Source organism: Lacerta agilis, chromosome 13, assembly GCF_009819535.1.
Source record: "Lacerta agilis isolate rLacAgi1 chromosome 13, rLacAgi1.pri, whole genome shotgun sequence".
NCBI lineage: Eukaryota > Metazoa > Chordata > Lepidosauria > Squamata > Lacertidae > Lacerta > Lacerta agilis.
The window spans coordinates 42,561,099-42,587,028 of NC_046324.1; the positions used below are offsets into that span (position 1 = coordinate 42,561,099).

The following is a 25,930-nucleotide window of genomic DNA, read 5'->3' on the forward strand; positions in this document are numbered from 1 at the left end:
ATGTAGGAATGGAAGGACATGCCCATTTCGGTTGTCACTTTCGACTCTCTCCGTTGCTCACTTCCCCAGTCTTCAGTTCTCCTTATTTCTACAGCAATTTCTTATTTAATTTTTTTTTTAAAAAAAAACGCTCAAGGGTTTTAGTGCAAATTTCTCCTAAAAAATACCGTTTTTTGTTCCTATGTGGGTTTGACTAACTAAGGCACACCTTTTTGCAATCAGTTTCCCTGAATACAATGCATAAATTTTGTATTGCTTCGGAAAGGGTGATTTAGATAAATCCATCTTTGAATGTAAACTGAAACGAATTTCTCCCTCATCCCTATTTAGGATTAAGCCCCACTGAATTCGAGCTCACCTAGGGACAGCATGAGGCAGGATTTCTGCATTGCAGGGGGTATGGACTGGATGACCCTTAGGGTCCCTTCAAACTCTACAATTATATACCATAAGATAGTTAGTCCAGTGTTTTTCAACCACTGTTCTGCGGCACACTAGTGTGCCGCGAGATGTTGCCTGGTGTGCCGTGGGAAAAATTGAAAAATTACTTTATATATAGTCAATATAGGCACAGAGTTAAATTTTTTAACATTTTCTAATGGTGGTGTGCCTCGAGATTTTTTTCATGAAACAAGTGTGCCTTTGCCCAAAAAAGGTTGAAAAACACTGAGTTAGTCTATGTATTTCAATGGGACACAATCCAACTTATGGATTTGCCATATCCTACCCAATCACATCTACTGTATTTACGCAAACTGAATGCGCCAACGAATTTTCAAAAACATTGAAACCGAATAAGTATTTGCTGGATGGTGCCATCAAATCTAATGTGCACCCTAATTTTCGCAATGTAATTTGGCCAAAAAAGGTGTGCGTTACATTCAAGTAAATACGGTGTTTTAAAACCAAGAATAGCCCCCCCCCCAAACATTAACTTGCAGTACCAAGTTAATACCCTGAACCAGGCAGGCAAGGCATATTATTACACTAATATTGTACCAGTTGCACTGGCTACCGGTGCACTTCCAGGCCCATTTTAAAATACTGGCAGTGACCTTGAAATTAAAGGCTCACCTACATCCATAGAAGCCTGCCCATAACTCCAGACCTGTATCCAAAGCCTTGTTCAGATGGCCACCAGCAAAGGGAGTTCAGCTGAAATACACATCGGCCAGAGCCTTTTTGGCAGTGGCCCCACAATTGGGCAATGCTAGAGTCGGACACGACTGGACCTAATGGTCAGGGGTCCCTTTACCTTTTAACACACATAGCATTAGGCAGACCCCATCCCAATATATTTTGAAACCCTAATATTTTACCTTGACTTAACGGAAACAGACTATGGCTAAGGGATGAGATGGTGTGGCCTGATCTCAGTTCATGCTGTACTTTTGATGATTAGACCAAGTGCGATAGTGAAGTGTTATTGAATGTTGCATTTAATGCTGGAAAGGACCTTAATTCTTGAAAGGCGGGGCTTATAAATTAATCTGTTAAACTAAGCAACCGGAGGAGCCAACACATAAACAGAAACAAGAGTAGATGGGTGAGGCAGATGGGCTCCCCTCTTTACACAAGAGGCCACTGTAATGCCTTCCAGGTGGTGTTGGAACAACAACCTCCAGGGATTGTCTTTGGTCTTTCAAATTTCACATGGGGCAAGGCCAAAATTCGACAAGCCCCAACCCCCCCACCTCTCGCCTTCCATTCTGCTCAATTCACTACATCACAGGGCCAATGGAAGTTGTAGTCCAACGACATTTCGAAGGCCACAGGTCTCCCCCCCCAAAAAAAATCCCCTTTCAAACAACACAGAGGAGGAGGAGGAGGAGGAAGAAGAAGAAGAAGAAGAAGAAGAAGAAGAAGAAGAAGAAGAAGAAGAAGAAGAAGAAGAAGAAGAAGAAGAAGAAGAAGAGTTTGGATTTGATATCCCACTTTATCACTACCCAAAGGAATCTCAAAGCGGCTAACATTCTCCTTTCCCTTCCTCCCCCCACAACAAACACTCTGTGAGGTGAGTGGGGCTGAGAGACTTCAAAGAAGTGTGACTAGCCCAAGGTCACCCAGCAGCTGCATGTGGAGGAGCGGAGACGCGAACCTGGTTCACCAGATTACGAGTCCACCGCTCTTAACCACTACACCACACTGGCTTCCCCTGCACTCAAGTGTGCTTATTCTCATGTAAAGGACAGACCACCACATATTAAATGTAAACATGGCGAGACCAGTGGGCCTGCTTTTTCCACAAGCCAGTTTTTGTCCGCTTCGGCCCTCGGAGAAACACAGGCAGGTTTTCAGGCGTGCTTTTATTTTCAGCTCGTGCCACAAAGTTGGCGAGAGACATCCGGTGCCGTGCAAAATGGTTCACTGTTGGCACTGTACTCCTGGATCCCTTTATCACCTTCGTCGGCCCCGTTTCTCATCGTGACCTGGAGCGGCCAAGAAGCCGCCCTGATGTGTCTGTGGAGGATTATTTGTACACAGCCTTTGAAAGCCCCCCACCCACTTCTTCAGTTTGACAAAAAGACGAGGAACCAACTGAAGGCAAACACCGCTGGTATAAAAACAACACCCTCTCCCCTTGCGCGAGTCTCCTGAGTGTGATTTTTGGTGGCCATTTTGGCTTTCTGTTTGTTAGCCACCGCAGGACGATTGCCTTGTATGTTTCTTATTCCTCTTAATATACATGCCTGCCTACTACTTTAGAGCTAAGAAAAACAGACCGTGCGATCTCTCCACGGGCAATGTTCCCCCGACCGACTCTGTGTCTGAGAACGGCCGGTTTATCACATGATGAGATGTCGGTACTTTTCCCAGTTCTCGTGAACAAACTCGAAAACCTCTTGGCGGTAAACTGCCAGGACGATCAGGGCAATGAACAGGGCTATCACCACGAAGGATTTGAACATGAAATAATTCTTCTTCAAGGGCCTGGTTTTCAAATAATGATCCACGCAGTCGGCAAAGTAGTACTTTTTGGGGGCGTAGCCGAGCTGTTGCCGGGCTTTATCTATTTTGAATGTGTTCGTGTAAGCAATGTTGTAAACCTGCGAAGTGAAAGCAAAGGAGTTGGATTTCTTTTAAAAACTGTTTTAAAACAGCATGAGAGCAAACGACAACAGAGGGTGCCTGGTCTGGGGTGGGCTTCCCAGATTCAATGTCCTCCAGATGTCACTGCACCACAATTCCCTTCATCCCATCATCGTTTCTATCGCACGTTTAAAATGATGCTTTTCGTAAGAACCTAAGAAGACACCGGCTGCATCAGGTCAAAGGCCGACCTAGTCTTGGCATCCAGTTCTCGACCGTGCCTATGGGAAGCCCAGAAGCAGGAGCTGAGAACAACAGCCCTCTCCCCACATGATATTAAGAGGCATCCAATGGAGGCAGGACATAGCTACTGTGATATGTAGCCAGTGATAGCTTTCTCACCCACGACTCTGCTGAACCCTCTTTTTTAAAAGCACGATAGTTTATTTTAGAATTTCTGCTAACATGAACAACAAAAATATATGTGGCAGCATGCCAATTCATAATAACATTAAGAATATCAGACGTATGTCATGCAAGCCAAGAGTAACAACAGAGTAAAGACGAAAGAAAAATTAGAAGGGGAAGAAGTGTGGCGTAATGGTTAGAATGTTGGGACGTGACCTGGGAGATTTCGCCACCTGTAAAATGAGCTCTTTGTGCAGGACTAAAGCCAGCCAGCCAGATTGCAAAGCTCCCTCTGCACTACAAGGGCTTTTGTTTTTAAGTTTGTTTTCTTGTGCTTTTCTATTTTGTAATCCGCCCTGGTAATTTGCTTGAAGGGTAGAATATAAATTACTACAACAAATGGCTCAGTCAATAGAGCATGAGACTCTTAATCTCAGAATTGTAGGTTTGGGCCCCACATTGGGCAAAAGATTCCTGCATTGCAGGGGGTTGGACTAGATGACCCTCACGGTCCCTTCCAACTCTACACTCCTGATTCTATGAAACAAACCCAGTATGTAATAACGTAGGCATGCGTTACCTCATTTCTGGTGACCAAAGGTGTGATTTCAACAATGGGCATTAACAGGTTGTGCAGGTGTTCCATTGCCACAGCTGTACAAAGAAAAAAAAGCACTTGATAAATACAATGGTCACTTGAAATAGCAGTGCATGCATAAAGCTGTGAGTCAAATGCTTGAGTCTGTCTAACTCAGTACAGACAGGCAGCAATGCTCCATTCAGACAGACATATTTCCAATACCTGCCTGCAGATACCAGGGACTGAACCCAGGGACCTTCTGCACGCAAATCACACACTCTGCCGCTGAGCCCTGACTGCATTAGTGGTGCGTCGCACCAGGGCACTGGCCTCTCAGGGGTGCCCCAGCAAGTGGGGGAGTTGCGTGGCTTTGTCGGCGGCCTCCCCTTTCTCTGCACGCCCGCCAGCTGTGCCCCCCTCAACTATATGGCTGGCGGGCACGCAGCTTCCCTCCCAAGCCTCTGCGGGGATCACTCTCCTCCCGAGGAGGCTTGGGAGGGATCACTCTCCCGCAGTGGCATGGGAGAGAGTTGCGCCCCCCCCGGGTGGCTGGCAGTGTGGAGCTATGGTCACCCCAACACTATCCGTGGCAATTTGGGGGGTGCTGGGTGGATGTTTGCACCCTGGCGCTGCATCTGCTAAAGACAGCCCTGCTTTCCCCCATCCTCCCCCCCAAGGCAATGCAGTTGTGGCCAGGGGTTTGTGTGCACGGAGAATGCTATTTTTTTATGGAACAACATCAGGTTTGAAAAACATTAACCTCTGCCCCCTCAGGTCTCAGTTGAGATGGGCACCGATATAGTGCAATGGGCTCATCTGCACATAACGCTAAACAATGGCTGACAAGCTTCAGAAACTCAGATCTTTTGTGATTGGGAGGATTTCTGCAGAGTTTAGCTTCTGCTTCCAAACATCTCAGTTTAAGCATTATAGTTTACCACAATGGCCGGTTCAACAAGCCAGCTTCTCAAGCCATGGTTTGTTGCAAGATAAAATTCCTGGTTAACACTGAGTGCAAACCCAAGGTTTTGTCTGAACTACTGTAAAAACACTGCTCACTGAGTGCTCACTGGAAGGACTGATCCTGAAGCTGAGGCTCCAATACTTTGGCCACCTCATGAGAAGACTCCTTGGAAAAGACCCTGGTGTTGGGAAAGATTGAGGGCACAAGGAGAAGGGGACGACAGAGGACGAGATGGTTGGACAGTGTTCTCGAAGCTACCAACATGAGTTTGACCAAACTGCAGGAGGCACTGGAAGACAGGAGTGCCTGGTGTGCTCTGGTCCATGGGGTCACGAAGAGTCGGACACGACTAAACGACTAAACAACAACAGCAACAACTGTTATAACAAACAAACCCCAAACAACTGTTGAGCAAACAACTGGAAATGTTTTACCTGAAAAATAAGCAAAAAGAACAGGAACACGTATCCATGGCTTGCTGCAACCCAATCCTTTAAACTGAAAGAAACATTGAAATACTGAATCCAGACAACTCTGAACGCAGCTGTTCATTTATTGATCTATCCATTCCATAACATTTCTGTGCAGTTTGACTGTAGGAAAACCTCAAAGCGGTTTATGAAAAAGATAAAACAATAAAATGCTCACAAATTATAACCATAATTTAAAATACAGAGAAGGCTAAGGTAAAGGTAAAGGGACCCCTGACCATTAGGTCCAGTTGTGTCCGACTCTGGGGTTGCAGTGCTCATCTTGTGTTACTGGCCGAGGGAGCCGGCATACCAGGTTATGTGGCCAGCATGACAAAGCCACTTCTGGAGAACCAGAGCAGCGCATGGAAACGCCGTTTACCTTCCCGCTGGAGCGGTACCTATTTATCTACTTGCACTTTGACATGCTTTCGAACTGCTAGGTGGGCAGGAGCTGGGACCGAGCAACGGGAGCTCACCCCGTCTCGGGGATTCGAACCGCCGACCTTCTGATCAGCAAGCCCTAGGCTCTGTGGTTTAACCCACAGTACCACCTGCGTCACCTGCGTAAAACCACAGCCAAATAACACCAAAACAAATAAAAACTCCTGTTATTGAATTTCTTACTACAAAAAAAACTTCTGTGTCTGGAAATTTTCACTGATAAAATACTCAGCAAAGGTTTGCATTATACATAGTCATCTATGGTTTGTAAGGGGGTCACCCCCTATATTCACCTGATTCTCCCCCCCCCAATACTATAGAGCTGCCTTTATTAATTATTGCATCACATCAGGCCATATGAGACTTGAGGCACATTAAAAAAGAAGACACTGAAGCCCACCAGATGATACTGGACCTGAGCTCCCATCCATCACAACCACCACAGCCAATAAGCTTAAGAGGTTTCAGAGCACAATTCTGTCTATAGCAAACAGCTCTTGCACTCACCAGTGGGGTTAAAAACTCAATAACGTTGACCTTCTCTCCATCGTTGATGAAATATGCCTGGCCACCCTACGAAGAACACAGGGGAAAGAGATCAGAATAGACATGGGGAACTTGTGGCCATACAGACATTGTTGGACATTAAACTCTCCTCAGACCCAGCCAGCATGGCCAACGATCATGCAAGGCACACACCCAGATCTTGCTAGAGTCCCACTTCATTCACTCACCCATGTTTGCTGGGGGGGGGGGGAACCACAAACTTTACATGTGTATGGTTCGCCTGCAGCCTTAGGAAGGAAAATAACCTACCTGGACACCTTTTGTGCTCAACTGAGAACTGTATGATTTCCTGGGAGCTCCAAAGGTTTAGGTGCATTAAATTTATTGCTCACCAAAACAAAACGATAAAAAACCCTGAGGGTTTGATATATAGCCAAAGTATAAATACAACAATAAACATATCAAAAACAGATTTAACACTGCAACGTCATTTCACTGGTGCTATCTAAATGCCTGTGCTTTGCCTGGCGCCAAAATGAGGACAAGGGTGGATCCAGGTGGGCCTCCCTTGGGAGAGCATTCCATAAATGGTGGGATGCTATAGAAAGGTCCTGCTCTCTTATCCCCACGCTTCAGACCTTCCTTGGAGGTGGGCTACAGAGAAGAATATCAGATTATGACCTCAGGGTCAGGGAAAGTTCATGGGGGAAATTAGTTATAGCAGTGAGCCATATAGTAAACTTAATATATATATTGGAACATCAGTTTTCTAGGGAGTTGGACACCTCCCAAGATACTAAAGCCAAATTTTGCATGAGAGCAAGGAACAGGTTTTCATCTAGGGAAGCTTTTAATGTTTGAGGGACTATTGTATTTTAATATTTTGTTGGAAGCCACCCAGAGAGGCTGGGGAAACCCAGCCAGATGGGCAGGGTATAAATAAATTATTATTATTATTATTATTATTATTATTATTATTATTATTATTATTATTAATGTTTGGATATACCTGGAAGCCATTTTGAATCAACATGGTGGACTTGAACCTTTTGACGCTGCACTGATGTTAACCACTGGTTTCAAAACTACACTGGTGTTTTTGTGGGTTTCTTAGCATTATAGAGCAACGTCTGCCAAAAAGCTGCTTAAAGGTAAAGGGACCCCTGACCATTAGGTCCAGTCGTGAATGACTCTGGGGTTGCGGCGCTCATCTCGCTTTACTGGCTGAGGGAGCCGGCGTACAGCTTCTGGGTCATGTGGCCAGCATGACTAAGCTGCTTCTGGTGAACCAGAGCAGTGCACGGAAACGCCGTTTACCTTCCCGCTGGAGCAGTACCTATTTATCTACTTGCACTTTGACATGCTTTCGAACTGCTAGGTTGGCAGAAGCAGGAACCAAACAACGGGAGCTCACCCTGTCATGGGGATTCGAACCACCAACCTACTGATTGGCAAGCCCCTGGCTCTGTGGTTTAACCCACAGCTCCACCCTCTTAGTAAATCAATTATCCCGAAAACGCCACCGCCCTCCAGGTGCCTCATGCCAAGGAAATGCTCTGCACATCCCCAGAATGTTCGGCGCCTGAAAAACTGGAGCACGTGTAACGATATACTCACAGCTATATAGTTCTTCTCGGGAGTGAGGGCGTCCATGGCGAGGATGTGAGCTTGCACGAGATTCTTGACATGAACCCAGTTCATCCGGGTCTCTGGTCCCCCAAATGTGAAGATAAACACCCCTCTTTGAATATTCAACTGTTGGAAGATATGATTGAAGCATAACATTGCCAGTTACAATGAGGGGCAAACAGGGGCGTAGCTGGCACCTGCTTTCCTTTCTCCCCGTTGCCGGGGCGGCCAGCGAGGAGGAGTGTCACAAGGGTGACACCCCCCATCCTCACTGGCCCCCCTCCCCTGCGGACAGCTCCACCCAGAAGAGGGGAGAAAAACCCTTTTTAAAAAAAGAAAAGGCAAGGCAAGCAGGCTGCTTGCCTTTGCTTTGCTTTTTTTTAAAGGGCCTTTTCCCCACTGCTGGGGTGGAGCTGCAGTGACGTTGCGTCGTGACGTCACAACGTGACATCACAACGCCCCGCCCCCAGGGGTGCCTCCGGTTGCCGCCCCGGGTACCGAGGAGGCTTCCTCCGCCCCTGGGGGCAAACTGGATGTGATACAGAATTGTCACCGGGTCTCCTGAGCTGAAGAACAGGAGACTTTTAAAGCAATTCAGGTATTCCAAGCAGAGTAAACCCAGGGTATGTCTTTGCTCTTCTCAATGTGCCAACCCTTCTCGTGTTCGAGAATTTATATACCGCCCTATACCCAGGGGCCTCAGGGCGGTTCACAGAATAAAATCAAGATATAAAACCACAAAATACCTAATAAAAATGAAAACAACAACCCAAAAGCTCCTCCCCCACATTTTAAAAGGGCATAGGATGTAAATCCGATCAACCAAAGGCCTGGTTAAAAAGGAACGTTTTTGCCTGGCGCCTAAAGGTGTATAATGAAGGCGCCAGGCGAACTTCCCTGGAGAGAGCATTCCACAGACGGGGAGCCACTGCAGAGAAGGCCCCGTTCTCATGTTGCCACCCTCCGAACCTCTTGAGGAGGAGGCACACGAAGGAGGGCCTCAGAAGGCGATCTCAGGGATCCAGGTAGGTTCATGTGGTAGTGTTTCCCCCCACATTCACAGAAGAGTGTTCTGAGCAAGTCACAATACGTACGGCCATCCGGGGAAGATGCCTTTGTTCTTCCGGCCCATAGATGCCGGGCGATCGAAGAGCACAGGTATGCAGCTTGCCACCTCCTAGGAAACAGGACAAGAAGCCGTTGGCTGATTCCAAACAAGTCAATTGGAGAAACTGCCATGTTTAGGGCTGATGCTGGACTACATGGGACAAGAGAGGCCAGAGGTTTCAGCATCTCCCCCCTCCTCCTCCCCAATTCTAGGCTCCTCTGATGGATAGCTTTGGAGTATTAAAGGGGCAACCTTCTATCCTGAAGACGAGCATCCCTCCATGTGCTGCTGGACCAGTGAGGCACTGGCTTCTTCAGGTTCAAGGGCAGGTGTCCACGGAGGTCCTGGGTCTGGGCCTACAGGCCCTGGGAGTGTCCTCTGCGGACTCCTGCCTGCCAACCCCAGGCTCTGCGGTCTCTCAGTCTCCAAGAGCAGGGCCAGGGCTGTGAACCTGGAATAACTTCATAGCTGGAGCCTCTTGAGTCTGAACCTCAATCGCTGCTCGACTCTGGGGGTCACGAAAGATACAATAAAATCATTTGCCCCCAAGGTTGCCACAGGCTAAGATCACAGAAAAGTACCTGCTAAGGGCATTCCGTTTGCTCCTAGAACCATCTGTTCTGCAATTGATTTGGTTCTGGAATACTCGTTCATTTGCTAAAAAGAAATCAAATTAATTAGTTTGGATTATTTAGCAAATATCAAAGCACGTAAGCCAACAGATCTGCTTGAACAAGTAATACGTTTTTTTCTCCCTCTCAGTCAGTCACCATCTACATCCCAGGTGGCAAAGAACAGCCCATATGATGAGATTTTAATCACAGCTCCAAGTCTTACCATGGGGTAATGGGTAAATCCCCAGCAGAGGGTCTTCTACAATTGCAGGAGGACCACACAGAACACCTCTATGTGCCAACTTAGAAGATGGTTGGAAGGAGTCTATTTCTGGCTGCCCTGAATCTGGGGAACACTTTCTCTCTTAGGATTTAACCAAGACTGTAATAACATTTTTTTTTTTTAAGAGTGAAAATAATGCGGGATGGGGGGTCAGTCTGCCCTACAGGAGTACACGACATCAGAGGGAAAGTGATGTTGTGTGAAAAGAATTGCACGTGCCTTACTCCTAACAGACCTGTGAGAAGATGTGATTCAGTTTCCCCAAAGCATGGGGTGTAACCCTACAGGGATCATACGGAGAGAAAAATAGGGCTGTTCTGAATCCCAGTGTGCCCCAGGGTCTCTAGTGGTCACCTAAGTCTAGAGATGAAGTAGCAAGGAAAAGGGAGATATGCAAGAGCTGGCAGTGTTGTAGCAGGTAGCACAGGGGTGGTTGTCCTTGGTCCAAAATTGCTTCCCTGGACACTTTCAACACCCAGCGCTGCCTCAATCCAGCTGCACACTTCTATCACTGCGCTCCGCTGAAAATGGCTTCTCCATGCAAACTGGGAAGCGACCTCTCCAGACAATGGGAGAGCTCCTTTTCCTTACCTCTGCAGCTGCAATCTCTTGGGTGATTGCGGAAGCTGTTGGGCAGCTGAATGCACAAGCATCCATTTCCCTCCCATCCAACCAACCCCTCCATGTGTCCCTGGGCACTGGCAACCCATCATACACCACTGGCTGGTGGGGAAGAGAGGAGGAGGAGGAGGAGGAGGAAGAAGAAGAAGAAGAAGATGGAAAAGAGGCAAGTGCTCACTAGGATTGGTAGGACAGAAGGCAAGGAGACTAGCAGTAGCCAAACCCAACGACAGGCAGGCAGGGGCACACCATGACTGGTTCTAAGAAGAGCCCTTCTGGATCAGGCCAATGGCCCATCCATTCCAGCATCCTGTTCTCACGGTGGCCAACCAGATGCTCGTGTGAAACCCACAAGCAGGACCCAAGCACAAGAGCCCTTTCCCCTCCTCTGGTTTCCAGCAAATGGTATTCAGAAGTGTTGCTGCCTCTGACTGTGCAGGTAGAGCAGAGCAGTAGCCCTTGATAGCCTGATTCTCTGCGAATTTGTCTAATCCTCTTTTAAAGCCACCCAAGATAGTGGCCATCACTGCCCCTAAAGTACCATAATTTATCTATGAGCTTCTAAGCAAGAAGGCGGGGAGGCAGAGCCGTCTATCCCACTGGGCTTAGTGGCACGTTGCACCAGGGCTCCGGCCTCTCAGGGGCGCCCCAGTGCATAGCTGTCAAGTCTCCCTTTTTTTGCGGGAAACTCCCTTATTCCAAGCCGTTTCCCGCTGCTATCCCTTATTGTTGATATCCCTTAAATTTCCCTTATTTCCAGGAAGGAGAGTTGGAGTCCGGGGACTCCTTGGGTCCCTGCCTTTCTCAGCCCTGCCTGCCTGCCTGCCTCACAGGACTGTTGTGGGGATTAAATGAGGACTAGGACCAGGGAGCTCCTTGGAGAAAAAGGTGGAATATAAATACCTAATAACAGACAGACAGACAGATATATAAAGAAGAAGAAGATAAAATAGGCGAATGTTTCTCGGCAACAGGTGCTCAGATTAAGCATTGCTGCCCCTAACTGGAGGCAGAGCAGAGCCAACCTGGCCAGAAGCCATCAGTGGTCCTCTCCTCCTGCATGAATTGGCCTAATCCTTTTCTAAAGCCATCCAAGTTGGTGGCCATCACTGCTCCCTGTGGCAGGGAGTTCCAGAGGTTAGCCGTATGCTGCGTGAATAAGTGCTTTCTTTTTCTCTGCCCTGATTTCTCTTTCCTGGGAGCTCTTTCCTGGTGTAAATTAATTTGTAGCCTGGGGGGGATTACCGCTGCGTGGACTGTCCCTGAGAACCGTAGACCGTCCCCGGGACGGGTGAGGGTGCTGATCTCTTTTTTTCAAATCCGAAACTTGACAGCTATGCCCCAGTGAGTGGGGGAACTGCGCGGCTTTGCCGGCGGCCTCCCCTTTCCCTGCACGCATGTAAGCTGTGCCACATCAACCCTATGGCTGGCGGGCATGCAACTTCCTTCCCAAGCCTCCGTGGGAGGAGAGCGATCCCCACTGAGGCTCGGGAAAAGGTCAACAAATGTGGGAAATGGGGGGGCGGCGGCGGCACTGGAGGGATCTTTGCACCACGGCGCCGGATATGCTTAAGACGGCTCTGCAGGGAGGTGGGGGTGAGGGTAGACCGAGGGCTAATAGAGCAGCCTCCGCCAGTTCTTTGGATCCACCCCTACACTTTGGATCCAAAGCAACAGGCTGGGGAAAAAAACCATGTGATTTCTTGGCCCTCCTCTTTCTTGCCACCCACACCGTTGGTTGCAGCCAAATGCTAAAAAGGGGAGCAGCCCCAATACCTCTGCTAAAGGAAAATATGGCACACTCTGCTCGTCGACGTCAATAAGGGTTTGCCCGCCAAACACCACGTTGATGCTGCTTGTGTAGACCAGCCTGGGGACGCTTCGTCGCTTGCAGACTGCAGAGACATAGGAAACACAAAGCACTTCATTGAGGGAAGGAGGCAAATGGAAATCGGCTGGTATCGCAGGATGGCTGCGAGAAACAGCAGCCAACAAATGACTCTGCCCCGGCTCACATTTCAGCACCCTCCAGCCCTAGGAGCCTTCAAAAGGAAACTAGAGAAAGAACCGTGGGGGGGGGGGGAGAGACTCTGGGGTTGCTATCAGGGGGTGATTGGTTTTGCTCCACCCTCCAGCCCTAGGAGCCTGCAGAAGGGAACTGCTTAATGAATACTTTAGCTTGACAACTATTAGTAAGCTGTATACTTGCTTCTTAAATGTTTGTCCTTGCTAAATTAATTATTACCGGTAATTGTTGACTCTTGCGTTTGTTTGTTTTTTGCATTACGTTGCAGTGATGTTATTTGTCTTATTGTGTTCTTTGTCCAGGGCAGCTGTCTGCCAGCTCCATCTGGTACGCAGGCTGAGACCCTACCTGCCTACACATTATCTTGCCATGGTAGTACATGCTCTAGTTAGCTCCCACTTGGACTACTGGAATGCGCTCTACGTGCGGCTACCTTTGAAGGTGACTCAGAAACCACAACTAAGACAGAATGCAGCTGCCAGACTGGTGACTGGCAGCAGCCGCTGGGACCATATAACACCAGTTCTGAAGGATCTACATTAGTTCCCAGTACTGTTCCAAGCACAGTTCAAAGTGTCACTGCTGACCTTTAAAACCTTAGACTGCTTTGGCCCTGTATACCAGAAGGAGCGTCTCCACCACCATCGTTCAACCAGGACACTGAGGTCCAGCTCCGAGGGCCTTCTGGCAGTTCCCTCATAGTGAGAAGTGAGGTTACAGGGAGCCAGGCAGAGGGCCTTCTGGGTAGTGGCACCTGTCCTGTGGAACGCCCTCCCACAAGACGTTAAGGAAATAAACAACCACCTGACTTTTAGAAGACATCTGAAGGCAGCCCTGTATAGGAAAGTTTTGAATGTCTTATGTCTTACTGTGTTTTAATGTGTTGGAAGCTGCCCAGAGTGGCTGGGGCAACCCAGTCAGATGGACAGCATATAAATAATAAATCACTACTATTATTATTCTTTGTCATTGTATTTAGATTGGCTTTTGTGCGAACTGCTTTTGAGCACAGATTTATTTGTGGGAGATGTGGCATGTAAACAAGCCGACCATCGACGACCCTCAGCCCGAGCTCATCTGAAACAAAAGCACTGAGGCAGGACGCACCTTCAATGACGACCTGGGTTCCTCCGACGTTGACAGACCGAATATGCCTCTTGTGCAACTAGGAAAAGCAGGAAGAGGTTTAATGTCGCACCAGCTGCTGCAATCAAAGCAAATGAATTGCTTCAGCTCATTTTGGTCTCTGGAGAATTGGCCTGGCTTGCTCCCTAGGCGGCAAGAAGGCCAGCTTGTAAAAGTTGACTTTCACGAAAAAAAATATTATCTGAAAATAGGGGTCAAGAAGGGCTATTGCCCAGAGGGTGCGTACCTGCCGAAGGTCCCAGGTATGATCCCTGGCATCTTCAGTTAGAAGGTTCAGACCACAAGTGATAGGAAAGAGTCTTTGCCCAAGACCCTGGAGAACTGCTAGTTAGTCTTGGGTGAAATCAAGCATAAAGGTAAAGGTAAAGGGACCCCTGACTGTTAGGTCCAGTCACGGACGACTCTAGAGTTGCGGCGCTCATCTCGCTCTATTGGCCGAGGGAGCCGGCGTACAGCTTCCGGGTCATGTGGCCAGCATGACTAAGCCGCTTCTGGCGAACCAGAGCAGCGCACGGAAACGTGTTTACCTTCCCGCCAGAGCGGTACTTATTTATCTACTTGCACTGCGTGCTTTTGAACTGCTAGGTGGGCAGGAGCTGGGACGGACCAACAGGAGCTCACCCCGTCGCGGGGATTTGAATCGCCGCCCTTCTGATTGGCAAGCCCTAGGCTCTGTGGTTTAGACCATAGCGCCACCCGTGTCCCAAAATTAAGCATGGGGAACCTTTTATAGTCCTCCAGAGGTCACATGTTTCTGGGTGGGGCCAAAAGTGGATGTGGAACAACAAGTGATAATTTACTTACGTACCCCTCTCAGTACATTGTTTACTGAAAATAAAACATTTCTCTTCTTTAAAAATGTGCCTATTCTTACTGTTGCCTTTGCTTAAGGGAATGTCTGTGATCTAATTCAGCAGCATTCAGGCATCTTTTTTCAAAGAATCATAGAATTGGAAGGGACTATGAGGGTGTCAGGGTTTGGCCAGACGAGGAAGAGTGTCGGGTGCCGCCCGTCCAAGAGACCCCCAGGGATGACACAGAAGATGACAATTTAGACCCAGGACAGTGGTGGTGGGACACAGGGGGCCAGTGTGCAGAAGTATCAAGCAGGGAGATGAAGGAGGGCTGAGTGATCGGCGGGGGGGGGGGGTCAGGAGAAGGAAGGTATTCCAAGACAGCGCTGGGTGCTGAGAGTCTCAGCATGAGTGCAGACTCAGGCAGAGAAGAATCAGAGACTGCCTCTGCTGCCAAGAAGCTGAAGAGCCCCAGTCCTGCTGGCTCTCCTCCTCCCCTGACTCCCCACTTGAGGAAAGTCCTGCACACTGCTCAGCAACGGGCCAGACAGGCCCAGAGGAGGAGCCCACCCCCTTGCCGCCTTTTACGTCTGCTTGGGAGGGATCTGGAGCGAGAGGGGAAGAAGCTAGGTGAGACAAGCCAGAGGAATGCTGCTGTGTTGCTTCCTTTCTGCGAAGTAAAAGCTAATTGCATTCTGTGTCTCAAGCTCTTTCCTGATTTGTGGATGACCTGTGCTCGCCTGACAGCTCCTTGACAGACGGTCATCTAGTCCAACCCCTTGCAATGCAGGGTTCTTTTGCCAAATGTGGGGATTGGACCCACACAGGGGTGTAGCAAGGGGGGCGTAGGAGGCGGTCTGCCCCAGGTTCCATAATGGAGGGGGTGACAAATTATCAAGGAACAATTACTGCCCTACTAGGGCGGTTCATAAAAAAAATTTAAATGCCTGCTCCAAAGGTCTTATCTTACAATAATAGGGATTATATAGCTATATATGAAATTTCATGCATATCGGTTAATATCTTGACCCTCCTCCACCAAAATAGCTGTTTAGTTGGCTGTTTTCCTACGTCGTGAAGGCTGAAATGTCAGTTCAGTGGAGCACTTACTGTTCCCAACCCTAACCCTGTGGAAAGCCATCTAATTAGACTTTAATTTGATTTTGAGATTTTTTAGGAGGTAATTTAATTATTGTTTGATTTTAGGCCAATGTTATGTTTCTGATGTTAGCCACCCTGAGCCCGACTTCGGCCAGGGAGTGTGGGACATAAATAAAAGTTTTTTATTATCATTACTTGTTATTATTCCTTTGTAAGAAAATATGAAATAACGTATTTTTGCAGGGGGGATAGGAATCAATGGGGGGGGGGTTGACAAGAAATTTTTCACGCTGGGTATCACCTGACCTTCCTACGCCTCTGGACCCACGACACTGAGATTAAGAGTCTCATGCTCTATAGACTGAGCTATCCCAGACTATCCACAAAGGGCTTTTTTGCCTGAGAGTCTAGTGTGTTTTATTTTCCTTTCTGAAAGGGGCGGGCCCTGGGGGGGAAAAAACTACCAACAGATCTCCGTATGATTTAGGACAGCGGGAAATTTTCTGAAAATCTGTTCAACACAATCTGGAAAAGCCACGTGAAAGGGGTTGATTCCTTGCAGAAACTCAAGACGAAGAGAAGCCCACTCACTTGTTCTACTCCTGTCATTCCGTATGCGGCTGCGTGAATAACACAGTCTGCCCCTTCGCAGGCTGCATAAAGCGGGTCATAGTGCCTCACGTCTGCCTAGAACACAGAGATCACATACTCCTGAGTGGGGGCTGGGGGGGTCAGCAACGCCCCCCCCCCCAGGCAACAGACAACAAAGGATGCTGAGAAGCAAGGCCGTCTTAAGCATATCTGGCGCCGTGGTGCGAAGATCCCTCCGGCGCCCCCAACCCCAGTTTCCCAGGAGAGCGGCGGACCCGCTGCTGGGCACCCCTGCTGGGCAGGCACTGTGGTGCATGGCGCCACTCAGTCAAATGTATCTGCTGAGAAGCCAAGATACACACTCTAGGGTTACTAGCAACAGGGAGGAGAGGGCAAGGACCCAGTTCTTTGATCATGCAGATCTTCTCTGTCATTGCACGAGACATACTGTGCAAATCATGCCATCATGAGAGATGGAGGAGGCCTCACACACCATCCATTCCTCTGATGGAAGGACTGCAAAGCAAATCCAATAGGTTTCTGTGCAGAAAGAGAGAGCGTTTGTCCATACCGGAGAACTCTGGATTTGCACTTGCCTGTCTCGTTAATATAGGGATAGCCACAGGTTGTCCTCCCCATCCCATAGCGTTGTCCTGGACCTTTCCCCCTTTAAATGAGGGTTTTCCTGATCCTTGGAAAGTTCATAACAGGCAGGATTGGACACCCCCTCCCCGACCTTGCAGAGATCATAGTCACCTACCCCACCCACCCCTGATTGCGGCGGGTGCCAATGATCACTGGTGCTTGCAAACCTTTTCCCCACAACCACATTTTCCTGCCTTACATCCAGCCCGGACACTGAGGTCCAGCGCTGAGGGCCTTCTGGCAGTTCCCTCATTGTGAGAAGTTAGGTTACAGGGAACCAGGCAGAGGGCCTTCTCGGTAGTGGCACCTGCCCTGTGGAACGCCCTCCCAGCAGATGTCAAGGCAATAAGCAGTTATTTTACTTTTAAAAGACAACTGAAGGCAGCCCTGTTTAGGGAAGTTTCTAATGCTTGATGCAGTATTGTTTTTAATATTCAGTTGAAAACTGCCAGAGTGGCTGAGGAAACCCAGCCAGATGGGCAGGGTATAAATAAATTATTATTATTATTATTATTATTATTATTATTATTATTATTATTAGGTTACTCAGTGAGCTTCCTGGCTGTGTGAGGATTTGAACTGCTCTCCCAAGTTTCAAAGCCTGACTCTCATCACACTAATGCTTTCTGTGTATAATAGAAAGCCCACGTTCTCCCATACTGTAATTTTAATTGGGATAGAAGATCCCGATGATTACCCTCAGTACTTTTCTTACACTTGAAGAATTCAGATGAGTTATCTGCTTCAATTTTAATGGTGTACTCCAACTCTCCAATTACAGATGAAATATCAAAGTTCCTGGTTGAAGCCATCAAAATTAGGATGCACGGAGAAATGATTTCAGAGTCAAAATTGTCTTGACGTTTATCTGTTCCTGATTGTTTGCAATTTTCTTGTAAACTTGTTTAAAGAGGCACAATTTGTGTCCATGTGTATTGTATGTTTTTCGCCGCTGTGGCTGCCTCGATAACCCCATACCACATTTGATACTTAAGGCCTGTGGACGAAATAAACTAAACTGGACTGGATTCTATGTGTGATCAAACCTGAGTGGTTGCAAACAACTCCAGTGGATCCATTTACATTTAACGGCTAAAAAAAAGTTAATAATCTCTCTCTACATGATGTTTCGCTCATCATGTAGTGTTACGATCATAATATAATAAATGATAAATACCTGTACGTGTACAACGCCTTTTGGAATTTCCCAGAGGGGTTGGTTAATGTCATAGAGAACTACACTGGTTCCTGATTTGGCAAGGGCACGGCCAAGGCTATAGCCAAAATTGCCAGCACCTCCTGTTATCACTGTCTTGTTGCTCATTTTCTTCAGCCCTCGGTTACCGGCGTCAAGTTTCTGTTCAACAGGCTGGGCATCTTGTTTAGAGGATTTGGGGTTTTTTCGGTCTTTCTGCTGAGACTTCTCCATTGCGCACTAAGGGGGTGCTCAGCGATCCACCGGATCTGTTGTTACAAAACTCCACCAAGGTAGGAGCAACGGTATCTCCTTCTCATAACCTGTTTAAAGAGCACAAAGACCAATTTTGTTGCTGCTGTTGCTACAGGAACAACAGCTCCATTGGTAGAGCATAAGACTCTTAATCTCAGCGCCATGGGTTTAAGATTCATACACTGCAGGGGGTTGGACTAGATGATCCTCATGGTCCCTTGCAACTCTACAATTCTTTGAAATAAGATTTCCATGTTTCTCAGTCTGGTTCTTATTTAAGGAATATTACACACACACACACACACACACACACACACACACACAGCTCCTCTGTATCTATGGCCTCGCCCCATGCCTTTTTATCACACATTCATGATCATTTGTGTTCACAGTGCTACTACGGAGGTCATACACACTTCAGTTTTTGATACAATCCACACTTGCAAAAAGTCTGGGGTGGCCATACTGCTTTATTTCCAACCAGAGGCAAAGGTTTAAAGGTTTGAACATTTGCATGAAGCAAAGGTTTAAAGCAGGGGTCAGCAACCTTTTCCAGCCGTGGGCCAGTCCACGATCCCCCAGACCATGTGGTGGGCCAGACTATATTTTTTTTGGGGGGGGGGGAATGAACGAATTCCTATATGCCACAAATAACCCAGAGATGCATTTTAAATAAAAGGACACATTCTACTCATGTAAAAACACACTGATTCCTGGACCATCCATGGGCAGGATTGAGAAGGCGATTGGGCCACATCCGGCCTCCGGGCCTTAGGTTGCCTACCCCTGGTTTAAAGCCTCTCTGCCCCGGCCCCAGCAGCAGGGTCCCAATGCAGATCAGAGCTCCCTTGCCTCCAATTTACTTCAAAAAGTCATTTTCTCAATTGCTAATTGTGTAAACGCTGTGCCGTCCAGTTACCTTCCCGCCAGAGCGGTACCTATTTATCTACTTGCACTTGACGTACTTTCGAACTGCTAGGTGGGCAGGAATCCCTTGAGGTCTTGGGTGGAAATCATTGTATGAAATAAACAAAATATATCAGCTTTGGGGCTGTAGTTTGCTTTCGTTTTACTTAATGGGAAGAGGGTGGGTTGGTGAACAGTAGTCATTACTAACCCCCAACGTGGCTTGTTGTTGTTGTTTTTTTGCAAACCACTCAGAGGTTTTCTTAACAATCAAGCACTATGTAAATTTTGTTATGAAGTCTTAGTCACCCCAAGGTAATAACAACCGCTTCTTAGACTCTTGGGACCATAGCCCAAAGTGATCATGAGCATCTTCCAATGAAGAATCTGGTGTAAAAGGTAGCCAATCATATTACATATGCAAATAAGTCTCTTCTACCCATAGGCTGCTGCAACAGAGAACTGCTTGCATCACCCATTGCTTCAGAATGTTTCAGTTTAAAAGGAGACATCCTGTTGGCAGTTGGTGCAGTTACCCGGTAAACAGAATTCAACCTCACGCCTCTTGTGGGGATAATACAGTAATGCCCAGGTGTGCTTACACGGAAGTAAATGTGGGACTTACTTTGGAGTAACCAAGCCTTGGCTTGGAGTGCAAACAATAAAAATGCAAAGCTGCTCATTGGCACACAGGGATTGTTTGGGTTCCAGTATTTGGGGAATTCATCTTTGAAGTTTGGCTGTGATTTTTGGATAAATCTTAATACTTCAGATACAAAGGGCACAACCTTCTATCTGCATTTATTATTGCATTACAAGCACATGTTAGTTCTCACTTTTTTCAAACCTTGATGCATATTTCTGCACTCGTGACATAAGACATTGAGAATAATAGAATCATAGAATTGTAGGGTTGGAAGGGACCAAGAGGGTCATCTAGTCCAACCCCCTGCAACGCAGGAATCTTCTGCCCAATGTGGGGGTCAAACCCATGACCCTGACATTAAGAGTCTCACGGTCCACCAACTGAGCTATATCCTATTTAAAATATCTGAAGATATTGTTGGGGGAGAGCCACCTGCCCTGCTAACTTTCGCTGCATCCCTGTTATAAGCCAATTATTTGCCTGTAGGAAAAACATCATCACTGCCTTCCAGGCTGCTCCCCACCCCCCACCCCGCTGTGTTTGGATGAAGCATGTTGTGGAGAGAACCATTCCACCATTCTGCTATAAAAAGCAAGTATCTTTACCACAACAAGAGGTCCACAGGATTTCCCTCATTCAAAAAAGGAAAATACCTGTGGTTTCCTTTCACAAACCCCCAGATATAATCATATCTAGATAGGCGGGTGTGTGTGTGATACTTTTAATATCGTTTTATTACCCCGGTTGTACGCTAACTCATAGCTTTGCCAAAAACGCCACTTCAAAAAAATAGAAATAACCTTCTAAGAGCGCAGTCCTAGGCACAGTTACACGGGTGTAGGTCTCACCCAGTTCAATGATATTTACTCCCAGGTAAACTCTGCATTTATGTCCCAAAATTAAATTTTAATTTTGGAAGTGAGGGAATGACAGCAAGTGGTGACACCAATTATACTTATTTCTGTGCAGGACTGGTAAGAAATAATGAATAATCACAGGGTGTTCAGAAGACAGGATGGGGTTTGCTAGGATAATAAACCACCCACACAATTATTATAGAGATCCCAAGCAGGATAGTCCCTCTGTAGACGTTTTATTTCCTTTTGCAAACGTTATTTCGTTTTCACTCAACCAAACCTCTCAGTTTTAGAAGAAGGCCTGGAGATGTACACTTCTGGGTGAGATTCGGTACTCCTTGCTCTCCCACCGCTCGCTTCCTGAGCGATGCAATGGGCGAGAAAAGGAGATCCGTGGGTTGTGCCTCCGACTAAGATTCTACTCAAGAGTAGACCCATTGAAAGTCCTGGCCCCTCACGCCCAGGTTCCGTCCATTGACTTCAGTGGGTCTCCTCCCGAGTATGGACTTAGTTGGGAAGATCTAGCGCGTAAAGTCCTAGTAACCGTAAGAAGATCTCCGGCAATAATATTATTAGCCTGGGAAGGGGTCCTTGGCAGGAGGGATTTCCTGGGGGTGGGGTGGGGCAAATCCTGGCTCTCCCCCCCCCCAAATGGCAGGAGGTGGCCCCTCTTCCTCTCCCTCACGGTTGACCAGGAGACACCCCCAGCTAGGCATAGTCCCCAATCGGGCAGGCTTACATCTTCAAATCATCCATCCTAAGAGGAAGAAAAGTCACTGCGGAGGAGCCCGGCTTGGTGTTAGCGGTACTGTACTTCTACCGGGGAGGCGGGGAAGAGAACCGTAAATATTAAAGGAGCAGCGCACGCACAGGAGAGTTCTGTTATCTCCAGGTGAGGGTGGCGCTGGGAGGCTCTACAGTGCAATCCGACGCCCCCCGTGCGATCACACACATACCAGGTGTGGGGAAGCTTTGGCTCGCCAGATGTTGCTGAACTACAACTCCCACCACCCCTGGCTTGCTGGAGCAGGTGGGAGTTGTAGTTCAGCAACACCTGGTCTTTCAAATTCGGCACACACACACCCTCCGCACCTCTTGTATTCCATTCTGCTCAGTTCACTAAGTCATAGTTGCAACAACTTGAGGTGCCCCCTAGGCTTGGCACCCAGTGCGGTGGAACAAGCCGTGCTGCCCTGCTGTAGATTGCGGGCAGATCCGCACTGTACATTTAAATCGCATGACTTCCCCACCGAAGAGTACTGGGAATTGCAGGTTTTCCCTGTGCAGAACCAAAGTTCCCAGCAGCCTATGCAAGCTAGGGTTCCCAGGATTCTTTGGAGAGAGTTATGCACATTTAATGTGCTTTAAATGTCTAATAAGGACCTGTCCTTAAAGCATATGTTTTCCCCTCAAAGAATCCTGGGAAACATAGTTCTCCAGCACCCTATGGTTCCCAAGATTCCTATGGGGTGGAACCATGCGCTGTAAATGGGTTGTATCCAACTACCGGTAATTTATTTCTCAGATGCATTGATGCACCTAACTTAGGCATGTTCATGGCCTTCAACGGGTCTACTCTGTGTAGGATCCATTGTATCCAGTGGGAATCCTGAGCAGAAAATGTATAGGATTGCACTGGTGATCAACCATTTGTAGTTTTGCCCTGCAGATAATCAGTAGCATTGAAAAGTGGGGTGTGGGTGGGGTGGGCATGGAGCAGAGAAATCACAGTTATTAGAGCAGGCATATGACAGCATAAATGTCTCAATACACCTGCTGTCAGGGACTGGCTGGCTGAAGAGGAGTGGCGGTTGGTACCAGCCAGGGAACCTCCAAAAAAAAACCCTAGAGGAGGAAGGCTCAGAGCCCCAGGATTGGTGGTGGGACACTAAGGAGAGGTCAGGGGAAGAAGACTGGAAGGAGGGGCTGGATGCTGAAGGGGCAACAGGGTTTAGTGAGCAGGAAGAGCCTGTGACAGAGAGCAGTTCAGACTCTGAGGCTGAAGCAGAAGAAGGGGGGGTCAAGCAGCAGCTGGGGAATCCAGAGAGTCTCCCTCTCCTGCTGCAACAAGCTCCACCCCCCACCCCGTCTCCAAGAAAGTGCAGAGTAATGAGAGCAGACCAGAGGTGCACAGATGCAACATGAGTCTGCTTGGGAAACATCTGGGAGAGAAGCATTAGGGAGGGCGGGAGGCAGAGAACTTCAATCCATAGGGGCAGGAGCTGCTGGGAAGGGTTGCTGAATTGCAGGGGCGTAGGGAGCCACTTTGCCGACCGGGGCAACCCCCTGGGGGCGTGGCACTGCTCCCTAGCGCGCATGCGGTGTGACGTCAGGGCGCGCACGCAGCATCCCAGGTGGACTGTGCATGTGCAGATATGCGCAGTCCACCCAAGATGGCAGGCACAAGCAGCCAGCACCCCTCCAAACCGTGCGATGCTGCAGCCTTAAAAGTTGCCACGCACCGGCGCCGCTGATCGTGGGGGCAGGGCGCCGCCCTGAGTGTCATCCCCCAGGGCGGTACCCGGGCGGACCGCCCCCCGCCCCCCTTGCTCCGCCCCTGCTGAATTATATGCCATTTATTTGAATAAAGAGTTAACTTCACTGACAAGGGAGCTCAGCTCTGACTCCGGCCCTCACACCTGCTAGTTTTTAAAGTGCCGCAATGGAAATATCCTCTACGTGTGTTTGAGACTAACAGTGCGATACCAAAACATGTCTACTCAGAAGTAAATCCCACCGGTTCCTATGAAGATTGCAGCCAAACGCGATTCACTCCTCAAACATGTATTCTTGTGTGTGTAGTTGGAACAAATTAACAAACCAGTTGGGCCGAAATGGATGGAGCGGTGACTGCAAATCTCACCTCTGGCCAGTTTCTGTAGACACCTCACACACCTTTCTCCATCCTGCGTCTACGCAAGCAAGAGGCATGATCAGTGTGCAAGGACACACTCCTGCCAGAACTACAACAACAACAAAAACCACTCAGTGGAAGTGGGAAGCAGGCCTAGTAAACAGGCACAGCTGGGAAAAACCCATAGGACCAAATACAAAGACCAGGAGGTTCACATTCAGCCCTCAGGTCTGAAATTCCCCCTTCCAGGGAAGACAGTAAGGGCAATATGAGAGCGAAACTAAATTTGACATATTGCACTGCTAGTGTGTAGGGAGAGGGTCAAGCCAGACTGGGACATGTCGCGGGGAGCTGGCTTAACCCTCTCATGGACCTGCTTGGAATCCTCTACAGTGCAGCATCTTTTTGTAAAATAAAAATTTAAAAAGCGAGGGGGGGAAATAGCGACACAAACAACACGACGAACATCGCAGCTAGTTTGTCCCCCTTGTTTCCCAGAGACAGGAAACGGGCTGCCCCACGCAGTCGGCACATATGATAACCAACAAGCAGTTCTTTGCGACACGGCTTTTTCCCCCTCTAGGTTTCCCCGCTCTGCCCTGTAAGCAGGGACGAGGCCCACTTCTTGTAAGTGACTTTGGAAGCCGGAATCACATCATATTTCTGACTGGCATTTTTCTTTGCTGTCAGCTTGCCTGGGTGAATTTCAGCCGCAGGAGTTTCCATCCCCTCTGGGGGGGCTGCCTCAATGCTCTGGGGGTTTCAGTTGGCAATTTATAGAGCACTGGCTTCCCTGACACGGTTGGTTGCCTTCCTCGGTTGAGTCAGAAAACTGCTAGGTCTTCTCTCTCCTGCGGAGGCCTCAGGCCTTCACGGCTGACAGAAGCGCTTTGGCGCCTGCGAACCGATTCCCATGATGCAGTGTTGGGTCCTGGTTTTCTTCCTCCTTGGTGACTGCCAAAAGTGCTGAGTGAACAGGGCTTATTTGCAAGCTGAGGTGTGGCGCCGGCTGGAGGTTAGGCACCAGAACCCGGTTCCACGGCTGGAGCTCGGAATCTGAGGAGAAATCTGGAACCGCCCCGTGAGGAAAGCGAAAGACCGGGGGGGTGGGGGGAATTATAGGAGAAGAAGTAATAAAGAGGTCGCCTCTGGGCATGCAGAGAGTGCCCCTTGAATGACCACAGCTCTCACCCCACACACTGGGAATGGTATTTATATACTGTACTGCACTTCATCAAAAGATCCCAGAGTGATCCACACATTAAGAGCACATTTTATGGAACATCTATAACAAAAAGCATAATAACAGATAGCATACTAATAAAATGATCATAATAACAGCCTCCTGGTCTCCCCAGCTTTAGCAGGCCATAGATTTTTTTAATGGCTAAAACCCTGATTAAAGAGGAATGTTTTTGCCTGGCGCCTAAAGACATGTAATGATGGTGCCAGGTGAGCTTCTCTGGGGAGAGCATTTCACAGTCGAGGAGCCACCACAGAAAAGGCCCGTTCTCGTGTTGCCTCCCTGTGGACCTCTGTGGGATGAGGGACATAGAGAAGGGCCTTGGATGACAAACACAGGGTCCAGGCTGGTTCATACGGGGAGATGTGGTCCTTAAGGTATTGAGGTCCTGGGCTACGTAAGGCTTTGTAGTTTAAAACCATTACTGAGGGGGATGCCTCTTCAATGTTGACACTGACTCGGACTGCATACTCAACATGCATTTACAGTGTGTAGCTTCCCTGCAATTAATCCTGGGAACTGTAGTTGGTTAAGGGTGCTGGGAATTACAGCCCTGTGAGGGGTAAACTACAGTTCCCAGGGCTCTTTGAGGGAACCCTGGGGCTTTAAAATGTTTGATGTGTATGCAGCCTACAAGGTATTTGTGGCTATGGACTAGAGTACATCACCTAAAACAGAGATGGGGAACCTCTGGTCCTTGGGACTCTCTGAGGCCACACCCTCCTCAAATGCTTTTGCCTTGCTGGAATATGTCCCTGATCTGTGATGATGCCTCTTGTTTGCTTGGAAGGAAGATGGAGGAATGTGGGGGGGGGGGTTGCATTTTTGCGCGGTTTAAATACAACCTACTGATATTGCTCTGGCCTTGCCTACAAGGAGCGCACAGGGCATGGTGTAATTCAATTGAATTTGTACTTTCCAAAACAATATGGAATGCAGCCATGCGGGTGTTGAACAAAGTAATGCATGTACCTGAAGAAGTGTGCATTCACACGAAAGCTCATACCAAGAAC

The 25,930-nt window shown here is 48.1% G+C and overlaps 1 protein-coding gene across 1 annotated transcript; it reads right to left on the reverse strand.

Moving 5' to 3' along the window:
• Positions 1-2,289: 2,289 nt before the first annotated feature.
• SDR42E2 (short chain dehydrogenase/reductase family 42E, member 2) lies at positions 2,290-21,642 on the reverse strand. Its single transcript, XM_033168000.1, has 12 exons — positions 21,560-21,642; positions 18,139-18,479; positions 16,317-16,412; positions 13,792-13,849; positions 12,435-12,553; positions 9,722-9,797; positions 9,127-9,209; positions 8,021-8,158; positions 6,404-6,469; positions 5,417-5,480; positions 4,019-4,092; positions 2,290-3,047 (listed from the first exon to the last, which is right to left on the reverse strand). The coding sequence occupies exons 2-12, from the start codon at positions 18,388-18,390 to the stop codon at positions 2,787-2,789; spliced, it is 1,287 nt and encodes a 428-aa protein (XP_033023891.1). The 5' UTR covers positions 18,391-18,479; positions 21,560-21,642; the 3' UTR covers positions 2,290-2,786.
• Between the last annotated feature and the right edge of the window lie 4,288 nt (positions 21,643-25,930).

Coding starts and splice junctions, on each gene's coding strand:
- SDR42E2 (XM_033168000.1), bottom strand. CDS start 18,390: ATGGAGAAGTCTCAGCAGAAAGACCGAAAAAACCCCAAATCCTCTAAA. Junction 16,413..18,138: donor AAGGCGTTGTACACGTACAG/GTATTTATCATT, acceptor TCTGTGTTCTAG/GCAGACGTGAGGCACTATGA. Junction 4,093..5,416: donor TCTTTTTGCTTATTTTTCAG/GTAAAACATTTC, acceptor TTCTTTGTACAG/CTGTGGCAATGGAACACCTG.